General features: G+C 45.6%; 2 protein-coding genes across 2 annotated transcripts; one reads left to right on the top strand and one right to left on the bottom strand.

The window, feature by feature from the left end:
• Window positions 1-1931: 1931 nt before the first annotated feature.
• GNG3 (G protein subunit gamma 3) lies at window positions 1932-2516 on the top strand. Its single transcript, XM_015821507.1, has 2 exons — window positions 1932-2030; window positions 2388-2516. Exons 1-2 carry the CDS (start codon window positions 1932-1934, stop codon window positions 2514-2516), a joined length of 228 nt encoding a protein of 75 aa, XP_015676993.1.
• A 5044-nt stretch (window positions 2517-7560) lies between these two features.
• Window positions 7561-14881, bottom strand: LOC107292401 (adenylosuccinate synthetase isozyme 2-like). The gene is made up of 10 exons (XM_029285149.1): window positions 14657-14881; window positions 13573-13675; window positions 13158-13226; window positions 12264-12314; window positions 11439-11505; window positions 10705-10812; window positions 10274-10355; window positions 10004-10130; window positions 8777-8931; window positions 7561-7689 (listed from the first exon to the last, which is right to left on the bottom strand). The coding sequence occupies exons 1-10, from the start codon at window positions 14879-14881 to the stop codon at window positions 7561-7563; spliced, it is 1116 nt and encodes a 371-aa protein (XP_029140982.1).
• Between the last annotated feature and the right edge of the window lie 3232 nt (window positions 14882-18113).

Here is an 18113-nt window from a genome sequence, read left to right as displayed (position 1 = left end):
ATAGATAGATAGATAGATAGATAGATAGATAGATAGATAGATGGATGGATGGATGGATGGATGGATGGATGGATGGATGGATGGATGGATGGACGGACGGATGGGGGAAGAGTGGGAGGAAAAGAAGGAAGGAGGGAAGGAAGGGATAAATAAGGTAGCTGGGGAGGAAAGGATAGATAGATAGATAGATAGATAGATAGATAGATAGATAGATAGATAGATAGATAGATAGGGATAAGGGAGGGAGATGGATGGATAAGGGAGGGAAAGTGGGAGGAAAAGAAGGAAGGAAAAGATAAATAAGGTAGCTAGAGAGGAAAGAATAGATAGATAGATAGATAGATAGATAGATAGATAGATAGATAGATAGATAGATAGATAGATAGATAGATAGATAGATAGAAAGAAAGAAAGAAATTCTCTATTGGGGTGGGAAACCACAGATGGAAACAGAAAAAAATCTTTTTTTCACGTCTCCCTGTTAGAGAGGCCATGAATGGCTTTGGATGCTGTACTGTATTAGAACTGTCTTTATTTGTGTTTGGTAATGTGATTTTTTTTTCTTAGAACATATTTCCCCCCCCCCCATTCTATTCCTCTTGGTTGCCTCAGAGATCAGAGAAGGAAGGGCTTGTGGCAGGAAACAAATGGAGGAAGATGAGGCAGGGAAATTTCAGAACGAGGCAAGGGCTGTTTGCTTTGGAGGAAATCTGGAGTTTACATCGGATCAGAACTGAAGGGAGATGTTTTTCTGGAGAAGTTAATTCAGTTTTATCGTAGGCAAAATTCGGTCATTGTAGGAAGAATAATGAACCATCCTGGTTCTGAATGAGGCTCTAAAAAGGCTATTTAGATGATTATGGTTTATAAGACAAGAAAATGGTTCCTTGTTATGATGCAGTTATTTCTAATGTTTTGTTCTCTCTCTCATCACCGTCCCTGCATTCTTTCTGGTAACACATTGAAGTTGTGGTTTGTATTATAGGAACCCAACTACACCCCAAATGTTGCTGTTTTGAATGGTTTATGGCATGTTGTGTGAATCAAATCAGGTTGGAATTGGTTAACGCTAAGCCGTGGTTAAGGAAACCATAGTTATTCAAATTGTGGCAAGACAGTCACAAGGTGCAGCTGGACATGAACTGTCCACTTTAACCCTAGTGTGAAATATTTGTGCCATGGTAGATGCAGTCCCACACACTCTGGCTGGATGAATGTGGATCTAGTCATGCTGCTAGTCCTCAAGTTAAGATCCAAAGATAGGACCCATTTTTGATTCAATGGCATATTCTTCGTATAAAAGAGAAACATGAGACAGATATTTTGGGGGATAAAACTGGGGGATTTTAAGATGTTGGACAACCATTTGTCTGAGATGGTATAGGGTTTCCTGCTTGAGCAGGGGGTTGGACTAGAAGACCTCCAAGGTCCCTTCCACCTCTGTTGTTCTGTTATTCCATGATAGTTGAGATCTCTCTTACAAGAACAGTCTGGAGAACAATATTTTTAAAACAGATAAATCATCCAGTCTTGATGACATAATGGTAATTGCTTTCCAGGGCTCTAGGCAGGAGTAACACAGGGACAGTACACTTAGTTTTGCATTCATAAGCCCCCAACTGTACTCCCTCACCTGGTACTATGCAACGCCTTTCCAAAGGAAGAGTAATCATGGGTTGCAAACCTATTGGTGTCCACTAGGTGGCACAATGTATCATTGTAATGGATTTGGAATTGTGTGGATTCCCTCTAGTGGTCACCTGGAATACAGCAACATAGTCCTAAGCTTAGATTGAGCACACTCTACTTCTAGAGAAGTTGCCCGCAAGGATACAGTTGGGGCTAAATTTGAAGAGCGTCTTCCAACATCTCCCTTACGGTGAACGGTCTTGGGATGGTCCTTCTCTCTTGATGTCCTCAGCAGATTCCTCATGAAGGGCGAAACCCCCGTCAACAGCACAATGAGCATCGGCCAAGCCCGCAAGATGGTGGAGCAGCTGAAGATTGAGGCCAGCATGTGCAGAATAAAGGTGAGGAAAATGACTGACGGGCAAAAGGTATAGGCTGGTGGTTCTCAACCTCAACAGATTGAAAAGGCGTGGACTTCAACTCCCAGGATTCCCGTCGGGATGCATCTCCACTTCTTCAAGTCGTCAGGTTGAGAACTACCACCTTGGACAGGGCTGACAAACGAGCTGCAAAACCACGAGCAGCCACTAGATGGCAAAAACTACCATCTGGTAGCTGGTTTTCTTCTCATGACTGCTCCCCTAGTGCCTATATAGAGTACTGCAGCCTCAATTTTCTGAATGCCACCCAATTGGTATCTCTATGGCAGATGAATGGCCAAATCCTGATTTCTGTTCTTTTTGCCTCCTCTCCCCTAGGTGTCCAAAGCGGCTGCTGATTTGATGACCTACTGTGATGCCCACACCTGCGAGGATCCCCTCATTAGCCCCGTGCCCACCTCGGAAAACCCCTTCCGGGAAAAGAAATTCTTCTGCGCCCTGCTTTGAACTATATTTGCTCCCACCCACCCACCTCTCATCCCCGACGCTGGGTTGTGTGTCCTTTTCCTTCACTCCCCCCCTCCCCATACACATCAATCTGTATGGAGTTGGGTTAATGCAGAATCCTTGGCCTTCAAGCTCCTATCACTGGGGGCAGAGAAGAGGGGAGGGGGGGTGTCTTCAGGGCAGATCTATTTTCTCCTGCAGAGACCCCCAACTCTTTATTTTCCCAAATGCTTCCAAAATCAAGAGGGAGATTCCCTAAATAATACATAACATCAATGCCTCTTTAACAGCTCTAAATCAGCGGCCACAGTTCCCCAAGATGGGGAGCTGTGCTTTCCATAGGGGTGGGGTGGGGTAAATCAAGATATCTAAAGACCCTTCCCCCAATTAGACAAAGCAGGCAGCAAGAATTGCATCCACAAACCCCGGGATCTAACCTGGGGGGGGGGTTTGCTCTGGTATCCATATCCAGCATCGTTCCCACCAACTTCACCATGGCTAAAGTTTAGCTCCAAATTGAGGTTACTGAAGCCAGCCCTCTCTTCCTCCTCCTCCTCCCCTGCCCCAATATATCTCTTCCCCCTCCCCCAGGAAGGGCATAAGGTTTCCACAACAGGCTGATGGTTCTTCTCACAGCTTTTCACCTGTTCTGTATGTCAGAGAGCACGGAAAGTTAATAAAATTTACTGGAGTCCGTTATTACGGATTGTGTGTGATTGAACTAGAGAATTTGGGGTAACGGGGGGGGGGGGTGTTTAAGCAAATGTGAGAGGGACCTCGGAGCCATTTGTCCGAAATGGTATAGGGTTTCCTGCCTGAGCAGGGGGTTGGACTAGATGACCTTCAAGGTCCCTTCCAACTTTACTATTATTATTATTATTATAAATATGAGCCAGCAGTGTGCTGTAGCTGCCAAAAAAGCCAACACAGTGCTAGGCTGCATTAACAGAGGGAGAGAATCAAGATCAGGTGAAGTGTTAATACCACTTTACAAGGCCTTGGTAAGGCCACACTTGGAATCCTGCCTCCAGTTTTGGTCACCACGATGTAAAAAAGATGTTGAGACTTTAGAAAGAGTACAGAGAAGAGCAACAAAGATCAGGGGACTGGAGGCCGAAACATATAAGGAACGATTGCTGGAATTGGACATGTCTAGTTTAACGAAGAGAAGGACGAGGGGGGACATGATAGCAGTGTTCCAATATCTCAGGGGCTGCCCCAAAGAAGAGGGAGTCAAGCTCTTCTCCAAAGCGCCAGAAGGCAGGACAAGAAGCAACGGGTGGAAACTAATCAAGGAGAGAAGCAACCTGGAACTAAGGAGAAATTTCCTGACAGAACAATTAACCAGTGGAACCACCTGCCTCCAGAAGCGGTGAATGCTCCAACACTGGAAGTTTTTAAGAAGAGACTGGACAGCCATTTGTCCGAAATGGTATAAAATTTCCTGCCTGAGCAGGGGGTTGGACTAGATGACCTCCCCGGTCCCTTCCAACTTTATTATTATTATTATTATTATTATTATTATTATTATTATTATTATTATTATTACTAAGGATTTCCTCAAAAATGTCTATGGAGGTTCTCAATCAACCAGGTCACATTTGTCCCAAAGCTGCTTTTTCAAGAGGCAACCAGACTTTCTTCAGTCAGAGCTGAAGAAGCTCCGTGGAGGAGAAGCGAAACGTCTCCAAAGAAAAACTAGGAAGTCCAGTTGCCTCCTGAAAAGAAAAAAAAAACACCTCAGAAAGATCTCCGAAGAGAAGTTTCTAGATTCACAGCCTTGGGGATGCATTGTCCGCCATTTTCCAGGATCAATCAAAATGGCTGCGTTTGTGGGTGTGCGTAACAGGCAAGACCTCAACTTTTACACAACCATTCATTTAACGGCCGGACTTAAAAACGGCACTTCTGTTTGGGAAGCCGAAATCGCTTAAGGGTTGTGTGATTATTTTTGTTAAGTGACCGCCTGAAAAATTGTGTCCGACTCGACTTAACGACCGCAATGACTTATGATGGAAAATCCGGTCCCAATTAGGATCATAAGTTGAGGACAATGTGACAAGGACAACCTGGAGGAGGAAAAAAAAAGAGTAGCCATTTTTTCCTTTCACTATTCCAACCGATATATATAAAATAAACCGTTATTCTTTATTGCTTTTTGTGGCAGATTTGGCAACGGCCAAAAAAAGACAAACAAACAACGTGAGAACAAGGACAGAGGTCCTTCTAAACCGCTAAAATTTCATGTGTTTGGACGTAGTGAGTTAAGGTTGTGCAAGTAGAAATCTAGAAAGCTTTATAGCGTCCCTTCGGCTGCTGTGTTAAATGGCTGCTTCTCCCGTTAACCAACGGCAATTAAAGAGGCTAGTCCTGATTAAGGTTCCCAAGGGGAAAAGAAAACCACACAATTTACAGGGAGTGCTTCCGCAATTTAGCGATCCCTGAAGGAGGGAGGTGTAAATCAGCACAATTAGGCTTAACCGTAGAAAGCGTGCTGGGTTTTTTTAAATGTAGAAAGCTAAAAAAATATATATGCTGCAACAGCACAAAATGCCTGCCGTTCGGAGACCATAGCGCGCTAGTTTTCGTGGCAGGAAGTGGGCACGGACAGTCCTCGACTTACAACGGGTCCCTTTGTGACAGTTTGAAATTACAACGGACGTTTCTCCTGAGACGCTACTTATCTATACAGTAGATATGCTGCTCAACTACAACTCCCAGCATTCCTCACTGCCGGCCTATATAGGCGGGACAGGCTACTGTTGGGAACAAAGTGCTTTGCGTCACAGGACTACAGATCCCATGAACCGTTCCTTCCCACCGGGCTGGAGGCAATGGGGAGGGACACCTCCAGGAAGGGGTCGGGCAAATTAGCAGGGATTAGCTGATTAGAGATAGTAAACTAGGAATGCTGGTCAGATCAGGGTGAGGGGGGAACCAATGGCAGCTTGTACGGGGAGATAAACGGGTCAGCGGTGTGCAAATGGAGTGTTTGCCCTTAAGGGTCCCTGGGAAGAGCTTTTCAAATCTCAGCTGCCACGCAGCTGTCCTCATTCTCTTCCCAAAGAACGGCGGGACGGAACAAAGGGCCGAGAGATTTTACACAGGGGAAATCGAGGGAGGGGTCTGGCCTGAGCGCATTCAAAGGCAGAGTTGGCTTCCAGGGGGAGGGATCCTCGGCTGCTCGTTCAAGGAATGGAGAGAAGAAACAGCCTCTGGTCCAGTGCAGGAGACTTCAGAAGAGTTTGATGATGGACTTGCGAGATTTCCCCACGCCGATCCACTTAACTGCGGAAAAGATTCGGGTTTATCCCTCGGCTAACCCCGTTTCAAAAACGCTCCAGACTCTGGACCGCCCCGAAGGCTCACCTGGCACTTCCAGGTACTCCTCAATAAACCGGACGTAGGCCTGGGCCTTGGCAGGCAGGTCGGCGAAGGTGCGAGCGTCCTCGGTGCTACATCGCCATCCGGGAAGGTCCTTGTACTTCACCGTGACCTTGTTCAGGAGCTCCTGGTTGGCTGCGGACGGCGAGAGAAAGGGACGGAGAATATAGGGGTGACCCTGGTGCTCTCTGAGCTGGGTGGCTTTCTTGAGAGACGTTTCGTGACCCAACTAGGTAACAGAATCAGTGCTAGAAGGGAGGGGGGGTNTGCTACATCGCCATCCAGGAAGGTCCTTGTACTTCACCGTGACCTTGTTCAGGAGCTCCTGGTTGGCTGCGGACGGCGAGAGAAAGGAAGGGACGGAGAATATAGGGGTGACCCTGCTGCTCTCTGAGCTGGGTGGCTTTCTTGAGAGACGTTTCATGACCCAACTAGGTAACAGAATCAGTGCTAGAAGGGAGGGGGGTTGTAGGGGGGAGGAGGAGGAGGACTGTAGGGTCCTTGGTGCTCTCTGAGCTTGGTGGTTTTCTTGCAGACGTTTCATGACCTAAGTAGCTAACATCATCAGTGTAGAAGGGAAAAGGGTTTGTGGAAAGGAGGAGGGGCAGAAGAGGAGGAGGAAGAGAAGGAGGAGGAAGAGGAGGAGGATGATGATTGTGGTTTTTTGCAGACGTTTCATGACCCAACTAGGCAACATCATCAGTGCTGGAAAGGAGTGGGGTTTGCAGAGGAGGAGGAGGAAGAGGAGGAGGAACACTGTGGAGTCCTTGGTGCTCTCTCAGCTTGATGGTTTTCGTGGAGACGTTTCATGACCCAACTAGGGAACATCATCAGTACTATACGGGTATTTGCAGCAAACTCCTCTCTCTTCTAGCACTGATGATGTTCCCTAGTTGGGTCTTGAAACGTCTCCAAGAAAACCACCCAGCTCAGAGAGCACCAAGGACCCCACAGTTCAACCCTGAGCTACAAAGTCTCTTCTACTGATACACAGGCAACAATCAGCCCCTTGTCTGCTGGGTCCTATGGGTCTCCACCCCAAAGTCCGCAGTCTCACCTGGGAAATACGGAATATGCTCCCCATCCAGATGGTATTCCACGCCCACCTTGATCACTTCAAAGTTGTCCAGGATGTCCAGCTTGGTCACCGCCAGGCTAGGAAGCGTCCAGGAAATGTGTTACCATCAAGCCAAATACAGTCTCTCACCAATTGCTGATATTAGAGATGGTCCTTGACTTACAACCGTTTGCTTAGTAACCATTCAGCGCCGAAAAAAGTCGAGTTGTGACTTGTTCTCGCCCTTATGACCAACGTGGCATCCTTACAGTCAGGAAATTGGGTCATTCCGCTGCCTAGCAACAGGTATACATTTACAACGGTTGCAAGACATGTCTGAAATGGTATAGGCTTTTCTGCCTGAGCAGAGGGTTGGACTAGATGACCTGCAAGGTCCCTTCCAACTTTATTATTATTATTATTTTAAGAAAGTCCAGTTGCCTCCTGAAAAAAAACACCTTTTGAGTCAGCCATGACCTGGATGACCGGAAAATCTCCGTAGACATTCACAGAACATCCAAACCCCCAAGGAAAAAACAAACAAACCTGGAAGTAAAATAATAACAATGATAATAATAATAAACAAATAAATTTGGAAGAGGCTTACGCGCTGAAACCGTTGATCCTGTGAGCGTATTTCACCAAGACGAGGTCCAGCCAGCCACAGCGACGCTTACGGCCCGTGGTCACCCCGAATTCCCGTCCCCGTGCTTGGAGTGTCTCGCCAATCTCCTGCCAAGGAGATTTAAAAAAAATGTACGGTTGGACACCCCTTTAGCAAAATCCTGCTTTTCTGCCGAAATATTCAGATATTTTGTGTTTGTTTGTGTGTGGCCAGCTTAAGTGAATCGCTTCAGTTGTGAAGTCAACAACAGGGTTGTTGAAGTGAATCTCGTCATAAAGACGAGGCAGTTGCCAAGCAGCTGAATTTTGTTTTTTATAAACATTTTATTGGTTTTTAACTATAACAGTCTCCAGCGCCTGGTGTACAGCGTGTTGTCTTGGTTTATATTTTAACAAGAAAAAAAAAGACCATAATAATGAATTAACAATCAGCAATGATTAAGTTTGATAATTCCATAATTAGTATATTAATTAATATGTTTCTTTGATCTTCCCTTCTCCCATTTCTATTCTTTCTTCAACCTTAACCAAAATATACCTCTTAATATTTTCAATATATAAATGATTAGATATGGGTGTTTTTTTATATTTAATACCAATAATAATCATCTCTAGGTCTAACGTTTTTTTCAGCTTGTATCATTCTTATAAACATCCTCTCATTAGTTCAGCATGTGTCCTATTTTCGTAATTTTTGTGTTTACGCTTCATTCCCTTTATATTCAATCCAATTCTTAGTCACAATTTCTTCATAGGTTAGTCATTGAACTGTCCTAATTTTCCCACTTTAAGTACATCATCCCAATATTTCAGGCCATACTATAAGATAGATAAAAAGTATAGTAATTTTTATAATGCATGACAAGTAGCTGAATTTTGATCCCGTGACGGTAGGGGATGCCCCAACGGTTGTTAAGCGTGAAAGACCATCTTAAGTCGCTTTTTTTCAGTGCCGTTGCAACTTCGGTCACTAAACCAATGGTCGTTAAGTCGAGGACTATCGGCGATGGAGGGATAATATAATTTATTTCTTCGTAATTCATCCAGACCGTCCGATAGGGTTTTTAATCTTACAGCCGGGAAGGGAGTTTTGTGAAGAATGCGGTGGGATGCAAGGCTGAGAAATAAATAATGGCGAATAAAAGTAGGGGACGGCAGAGAAAATGCCCCCCCCCCCGTTTTTCAAGGGACTTACGTTGTTCTGCTCGGTTGGGAAGGTCCCCACGCCGACACGGGTGGTGTAGGCCTTCACCACGCCATACACCTTGCCGATGTAATGGGGGGGGATGCCAAGGCCGGTGCATACCCCTCCCACAGTGCAATTGGAGGAGGTCACGAAGGGGTAAGTACCTTTGGGGGAGACAAGAAAAAATCTTGCGCTACAAAAGGACATTGGGGGGGGCAGCGGCACTTGCAAATTTCAGAAGAGAATCTCTAGCTAGAAGTTCCCACCCATCGGTCCCCTCCGACAATATCTTGGTGACTTTTCCAGGTTCCTACTGCAGTTAGTCTAACCTTAGAATCACGAGGACTAGAACCTTGTTTTTACAGAACATCTGTGTGTGTGTGTGGGGTGGGGGGAAGCTCCACCCTGAGCTGAAATTCCAGCATCTTCATCTCTTCTGCTCTAGCTGAGTCAACTCAAGTCCTGGTTTTTTTTAAGGGATTAGTTTAATTTATTTTATTTAATAAATTTATATGCTGCCATCTCGCCTTCTCTGGAGGCCCTACCTGGCTTTGCTTGATTTTTGATCCAGATAATCTAATCTAATCTAATCTAATCTAATCTCTATCATATCAATGTAATGTAATATGATATACATATATAATACATGATATATATTGTGACGTGATGTGATATATATGATATATATTAATGTAAAATATATGTAATAAATATGATATATATATATTAATGTAATGTCATATATAAGATAATAAATAAATCAATATGATATATATATATATATATAAGTAAATTTATGGTATGGTATGGTATAATAATAATAATAATAATAATAATGATGATGATGATTGATGATGATAAAGTTGGAAGGGACCTTGGAGGTCTTCTAGTCCAACCCCCTGCTCAGGCAGGAAACCCTATACCATTTCAGACCAATGGCTGTCCAATCTCTTCTTAAAAACTTCCAGTGTTGGAGCATTCACCGCTTCTAGAGGCAGATTGTTCCACTGGTTAATTGTTCTAACTGTCAGGAAGTTTCTCCTTAGTTCTAGGTTGCTTCTCTCTTTGGTTAGTTAGTATAGTATAGTATAATATAATAAAAACAAGCACTGCACACTGAATGAACCTAGATACTAACTCTAAGCTGGCTCGGCGGCCATTTTTGATTGAGAAAAGAACACCTGTAAACGAAATAAATATATATATATATATATTAACGTGCAAAAGGGAAGTTACCAAAATCGATGTCCAGGAGGGCTGCGTTGGCTCCCTCCACGAGAATCTTCTTGGGGGGCCCGTGCAGAGCTTGGTACATGAAATAAACCCCGTCCTTTACCAGGGGGCGGATCTTCTCTGCGTAGATCTGCCAATCAATAAAGATGGACAAACGAATGTTTGAAAGTCGAGGGCCGGCTGTATTTGAGTCTGCAAACTCTGGATTAAACCAGCTTTAAGCAGACATTTTCATGGGTCAAGACATTTCCCTGCTCAGATGCCCCAAAATACCTTTAACTGCTCCAGCTCAGCTTCCGTGTTGATATTAAGTGTTGGGTAGCTGGCTTTGTAGTGCTGGGCCAAAGCCTTGAACCTGAAAATAACGGGCGGTAAATTCCTTGTTTTTCCAAATAATTATTATCACGATCAAAGTTCTTTGCCGGCCGTCTCGCCGCTCAAGCCGACTCCAAGTGGCTTCCCGGTTAAGATAAAATACACAAATCTCCGGCAATTATAAACAAAAATGCAGGTTAAAATTACAAACATTAAAACACACTAAAAATAAATAAACAAAAATTTCAAACTCTTAGGCAGAGACTACGCTCCGGTCTGCCTGCCCTTGACCCTCAACGAGGACTAGTGGCGTTCCCTGGAGTCAACCGGCCCTTCCACTTCACACCCCCATCCCGTAGTAAGTGCTGCCACCTCCTCATTGTACTCACTTTTTGGAGAACTCGTTAAAATCCGCCAACAGGTCACAAATGCGCAAGCCGGTCCGGGAGGCTTTGGAAGCGTAGGCGGGACCGATGCCCTTCTTGGTGGTGCCCAGGCTGTTGGAAGAAACCAACCGGGCTTCGAACGGAGGTCCGAAACGGTACTTCCCACCCTCATTCTAACTACGGGTAGTCCTCGACTTACGACGATTCATTTAGTGACCGTTTGGAGTCACAACGGCGCTGAAAAAAGGGATCGAGGACCGTTTTTCACCGTCGCAGCGTCCCCAGGGTCCCGTGATCGAAATTCGGACGCTTGGCAACTGACATGTACCTGTGACGGTTGCAGTGGCCCAGGGTCCCGTGATCGAAATTCGAACGCTTGGCAACCGACATGTACCTGTGACGGTTGCAGGGGCCCAGGGTCCCGTGATCGAAATTCGGACGCTTGGCAACTGACATGTACCTGTGACGGTTGCAAGGGCCCAGGGGCCCGTGATTGAAATTCGGACGCTTGGCAACTGACATGTACTTGTGACGGTTGCAGGGGCCCATGGTCAAAATTCAGACGCTTGGCAATGGAAATTTTGGACTCAAATTAGTCCAAGGTTCTGCTGGCTGTGTTTCCTGTCTGGACTACCTCGTGAGGCTGGCACTTCTCCATTCCAGCCCGCTGAATCATTTCCGCCCTCGGTCTCGGAGAGCTTTTGAAAGCGAAGCTTCAACCCAAAGGCCCCACTTACTTTTTCCCCGCTTGCTGTTGCCTCTGCTGCTCCTGGATCCCGTCCACAGCTTGGTGGAAGTTAAACACTAAAGAATAGAAAAGAGCCAGTTTGGTACGGTATGGTTGAAGGCACCAGGCTTAAAAGAGTTCTAGTATAGATTTAGGCAGGAAAGACGGCTGGGTGACTTTAGGCCAGTCGCCAGGAGACGGTGAGATCTAGTTCTGCCGTAAGCAGGAAAGGCACTGGGTAATTTTGGGCTAAGCGTCAGGAGAGTGAGTTCTAGTTCTGCCTTAGACATGAAAGCCAGCTGGGTGACTCTGTGCCAATCACCAGGAGATGGTGAGATCTAGTTCTGCCTTAAGCATGAAACTGGCTGGGTGACTTTGGGTCAATCACCAGGAGACAGTGAGTTCTAATCCCATCTTAGGCATGAAAGATACTGGGTAACTGGGCCAATCGCCAGGAGACGGTGAGTTCTAGTCCTGCTTTAGACATGAAAGCAGGCTGGGTGACTTTGAACCAATCACCAGGAGACGGTGAGTTCTAGTCCTGCCTTAGCCACAAAAGCCAGCTAGATGACTCTGGGCCGATCACCAGGCGACTGTGAGTTCTAGTTCTGTCTGAGCTATAAAAGCCAACTGGGTGACTTTGGGCCATTCCTCTTTCTAAGCCCAGCCCACCTCACAAGGTTGTTGTGGTGGGGAAAAGAGGAAAGTGCGTGGGATACATTCGCCACCATGAGTTATTTGTGAAATAATAAAGGCAGGATATCAATAAGTAAATAAATAAGAGATATGGGAAATAACTTGGCCCTCCAAAATTTTCCCCTTTTCTAAGACTTACCCAAGTGGGCGCGATCGGAAATCACGGTCCGGGTTTCCCAGCCTTCCAACCCTGGGGAAGCAAAACGTTTCTTAATATTACAGCCCTGGAAAATGCAATTTATTCCTTCTCCCGCCATCGGCCGTTTCCAATTTCACTCCGATGTTGTAGCCCTCAACGTCAAAACAACAGAGCGACGTCTCCTAATTGGAGGTGGTTTAGATTAAACATCCATTACGATTCCTTTTAGGAACGAAAAGTAGCTTGGATAGTTATGAAATTCAGGAAATAAACCGAGGTTGGGGCTTCAGAAAAGACAGCTCAGAAGCAGCAACTAAAAAAAATCCCACGGTAGACATCAAATCTTGGAGAAGATCAGCTCTCTTTCCCTCAGTGCTTATGAGAATTAGCAATTTCAGGATCGTCCCAGACGTTTTATTTTTTAAAAGAGGAATTAACTGTTCTGGATTTGGGGACATGTGTGTGTGTGTGTGTGTGTCCCAGAACCACAGTCTGGAGGAACAAAAAGCTTAACGGAGTCAGCAGATGTCCTTATGGACTATCATGGTGGACTTCCAAAATGATGTTGATGATGGAAACTAGTCAAGGAGAGAAGCAACCTGGGATTAAGGAGAAACTTCCTAACGGTGAGGACAATTAACCAGTGGAACCGCTTGCCACCAGATGTTGTGGGTGCTTCATCACTGGAGGTTTTTAAGAAGAGAGTGGACAGTCACTTGTCTGAAATAGTACAGGGTCTTCCTGCTCTATTCTGATTGATTGAAGTCCCAAGAAGATGATGCTGGAAATGTTTCTTTGGGGGGGGGATTAAGGCAATTGGTCCAATGCATTTTTATTTCTTTTACTTCCTTTTCTCTTTCCTTCACACCAAACATGCAATGGAGATGGACTCACCTGATCCTCTTTTTAGGTTTTTTTCAGCTTCTTCAAAGAGTCCCGGAAGGTGGATTACAACCCCGTTCCCTGGAATAAGACAGCATATTCATACTGGTGTATTTTCTCTGGGTTTTTTCCCCCCTATAGGTAGTCCTTGATTTGCAACAGTTCATTTAGTGACCGTTCGGAGTTACAACGGCACTGGAAAAAAAGTGACGTAGGACCGTTTGGTCCCGTGATCAAAATTCAGACTCTTGGCAAATGACTCCTATTTATGACAATCGCAGGGATTGGCTTAAGCACTGTGGCAAGGAAGGTCGTAAAATGGCTCAAAATTTACTTAACCATCGTCTCTCTTAGCTACATATCATTGGGGCTCCATTTTGGTCGTAAAGTGAGGACTACCTGTGCGTACACCTGGATGAAACCTCACCAATGAATGAAGTGGCGTTGTGATTTATAACTCCGCTGGGCAATAGGTGGAAATTGTATTCCACCGTGTCCACCACAACAGTGTGTCCTGCATTGTTGCCACCCTGCGGGGAGAAAAAAAACCCAGAGGTATACATAGCTGGTGTCGACAGAGAAAGAGAACGAAAGAGCGCACACAGCTGTGTTTACACAACACGGACCCACACCTGCCAGGCTGCACCCGTACACCGACAAGGAGATCCAAGGACAAAACTTTGGGTTGGGAAGGGACTTTTATTGGACTTGCAGACTTCAATTCCCAGAATTCCTCAGCCAGCCCCCTGCAAAGGATGGGCTTTGCAGTCCCCCCCTAAAGATGCAGAAGATGGGGTTTGTATTCCCCCCATAAGGGAGGGAGAACCCATCTCCCCCCAAGTTACAGGTTCATGAGAAAGCGGGCCCCATGCTGACTATGGAGGATGGGATTTGTATTGCCCCAAAAGGGGGGGACCCCTCCCCAAAGTTACATGTTCTGAGAAAGAAGCCCCCTGGCAGGTTGTGGAGGATGGAATTTGAAGTCCCCAGCTGTAGAGGATAGGATAGGATTTAAGCCCCCCCAATCTGCACAGGTTGGGATTTGTCGTTCCCCCCCAGCTGCAAGGGATGGGGTTTGTAGTTCCCCCAAGCTACGGAGGCTGGGATTTGTAGTTCCCCCAGTTCCAGAGATGGGATTTGTAGTTTCCCAATTTTACGGAGGGTGGGATTTATAGTTTCCCCAGCCGTGGAGGATGGGAGTTGAAGTTTCAACTGCAGAGGATAGGACTCAAGCCCAGCAATCTGCAGAGGGTGGGATCTGCAAGTCTCCCAGACGCGAGGGATGGGATGTGTAGTCCCCAGCTACAAAGGATGGGATTTAAGTCCTCCCAAATCTGCGGAGGGTGGGACTTGTAGTCCCCCAAGTTCATGAGGATGGGAGCTGAAGTCCGCAGCGGAATAGTTAGCCAAGTCCTCCAATCCGGGGAGGGTGGGATTTGTGGTTCCCCCAGCCGCGGGAGATGGGTTTTGTAGTCCCCCCCGGCCCCCAAGAAGCAGAGCAGGCGGCTCACCTGGCACCTGCAGACCAGGTCGGCGTCGAGGCTGAGCAGGTCGACCACCTTCCCTTTGCCCTCGTCGCCCCACTGCGCCCCCAGCACCACCGTCACCCGGTTCCCGGCAGGGGGAGAGTGGGGTGCCGACCCCAACCGGGCCCGCTTCCCGCCCGGCCCTTCGCCGGTCCCGCCATTCAGCAAACCCGCCGCCGCCGCCGCCGCCGAGCCGCCCTCTCCCGCCATGTGCTGCAGGCAAAGCGGCGAGCCCTAACATGGCGCCGCGCGGGCCGGCTTCGGCGCCAGCAGTCAACATGGCGGCGGAGAGAGCGAGCGACCGAGCGCGCGCCTTCCTCCTCCGGATACGGCGCGCGAGAGCAGACATTCCCAATGCGGAGAGGCGGCTTCCGCGTTCGCCTTTCTCCCTTCCCCAGGTAAAAGAGACTGGATTGGAAAGAGGCTGGCTTGTCTCCAGGTGTTGCCTGCCTGGCGCACAGGTGTTTCTGGCGTGGAAAAATTATTAACAATGACGATGACGACGAGAACAAACAAACAAACAAACAAACAGTAATAATAATGGCTGGTGGCACAGTCAGTTTAAACCGGATTTGGCATTTTTCTTAGGGTTGCCAGGTGTCCACTATTTGAGTGGACAGTCCACTTTTTTCACATTATGTTCACTATTTTTTTCACAAAATAGTGGACATTTTTTTTATTCAAAAGCTTTATGATGAAATGGTACGTAATCTAAAGCTGTACAGTCTATTTTTTTTACTACTTAACACCCCCCCCACCGCTTGTCGGCTATTTTTTGGAAGCAGACCTGGCAACCCTAATTTTTCTCCTCTTGGACCTGGGAGAAGCAGAGGCTGGGATGTATGTAGGATGTCAGCCATGCCAAGTCAAGCTGCCTTTTGCAATTGACCGATGGGGATTCAGTCAATGCCGATGTTGTACATGTGATGCTCCAGATGTTTTGGGATTGCACCCAAGGTGCCCGTCACTATTGGTACAGGTAGTTCTCTTAACAACAGTTCATTTAGTGACCATTCAAAGGCACAACGGCACCGGGAAAAGTGAGCGATGAGCGCGTTTCGCCCTTATGACCATTTGTAGCATCCTTGTGGTCATGTGATCCAAAGAGAGATGCTTGACAATGACTCGTATTTATGACGGTTGTGGTGATCCCCTTTTGCGTTCTTCTGATAAGATTCACTTAACAACTATGGCAAGGTGAATTGTAAAATGGGGCAAAATTCACTTAATGTCTCACTTAGTAACAGGAATGTTGGGCTCAATTATAGCCGTTAAGTCAAGGACTAACTGTACTTTGCTTTTGTTTGCTGTCGTCTTTTTACTTTTATTTGGCACGTCTTTGTAGGTTACGATTTTCTCCAGTTCTTCTTCTATTATTAAATGATTATTAAAGAACAACACAGCTCAGGGTTCTTGGGAAGGATTCGATTGGATTAAAAATACCAAATCCAATCTAAACACTTGGCAGACTGTGCAAACACACGCACAAATTCTGTCCTAGAACCACTGAATTTTAAATGCAGCAGGAAGCATTAGCTAAAGTGGCCATGTTTAGAGAAGTCATGAAGGATGGAAAAATAGATGATCTAAAAACTAGAATGCGGCTAGTGGTGTTTAGCAGGAAGCAGTAATTGTTCCATATTATGTCTCAGCTCAGGCAATAACGTGATTTGCTTCATTGTTGTGCAGACCAGCCATCATGGTTTGTAGACATGTTTTTGTTTGCAAACAGTAAGCAAGCTTTTTATTCCGTGGATCGGGTTAAGAAAACAATGGCTTGGTGGTGTGGATGCTCCATAGAGCAATTCATCAACTTTACGATGAGTGGACTTCAATTCCCAGAATTCCCCAGCCAGCATGATGGGGAATTGTGGGAACTGAAGTCTACCTATCTTAAAGTTGCCAGGATGAACGAACAGTATCTAAGATGCTTGTAAGGCATCTTTGCTGTCCTAGCTCCCAAGTGTTATTATATATTCTTCACCTAGGATAAAAGTGAAAAATTATCACGTTTTTAAACCAGCCATATCCTCCACAGGGGGGATTCCCAATAAGCACTACAAAACCAGTGGGACACAGCATATTGGATCGGAAGAGTGATACTGAAAAGGACATAAGATGTATACACATTCCTTAATCCCGTCCCAAATTTTATCCAGCTTATATAAGGCAGACTTTTCAATAAAAGCTCCAGTAATAAAAGCCATCAAGAGCAGAAAGAAATGTAGCTCAGGGTTCAACTAATGAGTCCTTATCGTCGCCTGAGCTTGGCAGGTTTTTTTTGCAGACATTTCATTACCAAGCTCGGTTAACGTCATCAGGGCGTGAGGGAGGTGTGAGTTAACTGGCTGTTTATACCCTCTCCTATGCAGCAATGTTACTCACTCAGGTGGTAAAACTTCAGCAAGAAAACAACCCAGCTCAGAGAACAAGAACCCAATAAATAAGACTATACAGGGGGGTCCTCATTTAGTGACTGTCTTTTAGTCACCATTCAGTTGTAACCTGGATGAAAAACTGCTGTCCATGCACTAACCACCTTTGCTGGTCTGTACAGCAAAAGAAAGCTGAAGTCAGATCATAAGCATTGCCGGTAACAGTTCCACTTAAAGACCAAGTTGTCACTAAATGAGGACTGCCTGTATTCGCGGCCCCACGAGAAGATGGGTTACGGAGAAGCACCAGATGCAAATCCCGCCCTCAAAGGCGGTTCCCTCTTTATCAACGAAACAGGAGGCAGAAGTTCTGAGAGTTACCCACATTCAACTTTATTGAAGAGGAAGGTTTTGGCTAAATCAAAATTTAAACTTCCAGAATGGTTTGGTCTTTGGAGATTGTGTTCCATTGGGGAAGAGGAGGAAGAGGAGGAGCAGAAGGGCCCAAAAGCTTCAAACGGCGACACTGAAGAAGTTAGCAGTGCAACAGAAAAAGCTGGAGTCAAGCGAATGGCTAATTTATTCTAAAAATGGAGGGTTGTTTTTCCCCAACCTACAGATGCCAGAATTGTTAAGAAAGGAAACGTTACAGATGTAAACAACCACACAGTTACATGTTCAATGGCAATCCTCCCCCCCGCCCCCGTATTTTTTATTTTGTTTTATATATTTTTTACTGGCCGCTTAAAACGTTTCACCATTCGTAAAAACATTTTTTTTTCCTTTTTACTGCCTTCGGTTTCGCTTGAGCCTTTGTGTCTACAGCAAACTAAGACATACAATCATGAAAAAACACTAACAGATTTATTTATTTTTTTAAACAGGCTGAATTTTTTAAAGGGTTTTTTTTTGTTTTAAACCGTTTTGACTTTTTTTCTTTTTTTTTTCCGTTCGTGTTTTTTTTTTTTTTTACAAAAAATGTGCAGGAAAAGAAAAGACATCTACTAAAATTGCTAATAACTCTTTCTCTCTCTCTCTTTCTCTCTCTCTCTCTCGGTCTGTTGGTC

Source organism: Protobothrops mucrosquamatus, unplaced genomic scaffold (assembly GCF_001527695.2).
Source record: "Protobothrops mucrosquamatus isolate PMUCROS unplaced genomic scaffold, P.Mucros_1.0 scaffold1339, whole genome shotgun sequence".
Lineage (NCBI taxonomy): Eukaryota > Metazoa > Chordata > Lepidosauria > Squamata > Viperidae > Protobothrops > Protobothrops mucrosquamatus.
Note: the sequence above shows the minus strand (reverse complement) of the source record. Positions and strands in the feature narration are given on the sequence as shown.

Coding starts and splice junctions, on each gene's coding strand:
- GNG3 (XM_015821507.1), top strand. CDS start 1,932: ATGAAGGGCGAAACCCCCGTCAACAGCACAATGAGCATCGGCCAAGCC. Junction 2,031..2,387: donor CCAGCATGTGCAGAATAAAG/GTGAGGAAAATG, acceptor CCTCTCCCCTAG/GTGTCCAAAGCGGCTGCTGA.
- LOC107292401 (XM_029285149.1), bottom strand. CDS start 14,881: ATGGCGGGAGAGGGCGGCTCGGCGGCGGCGGCGGCGGCGGGTTTGCTG. Junction 12,315..13,157: donor AAACCTAAAAAGAGGATCAG/GTGAGTCCATCT, acceptor TTGCTTCCCCAG/GGTTGGAAGGCTGGGAAACC. Junction 10,813..11,438: donor CAACAGCAAGCGGGGAAAAA/GTAAGTGGGGCC, acceptor TTCTTCCAACAG/CCTGGGCACCACCAAGAAGG.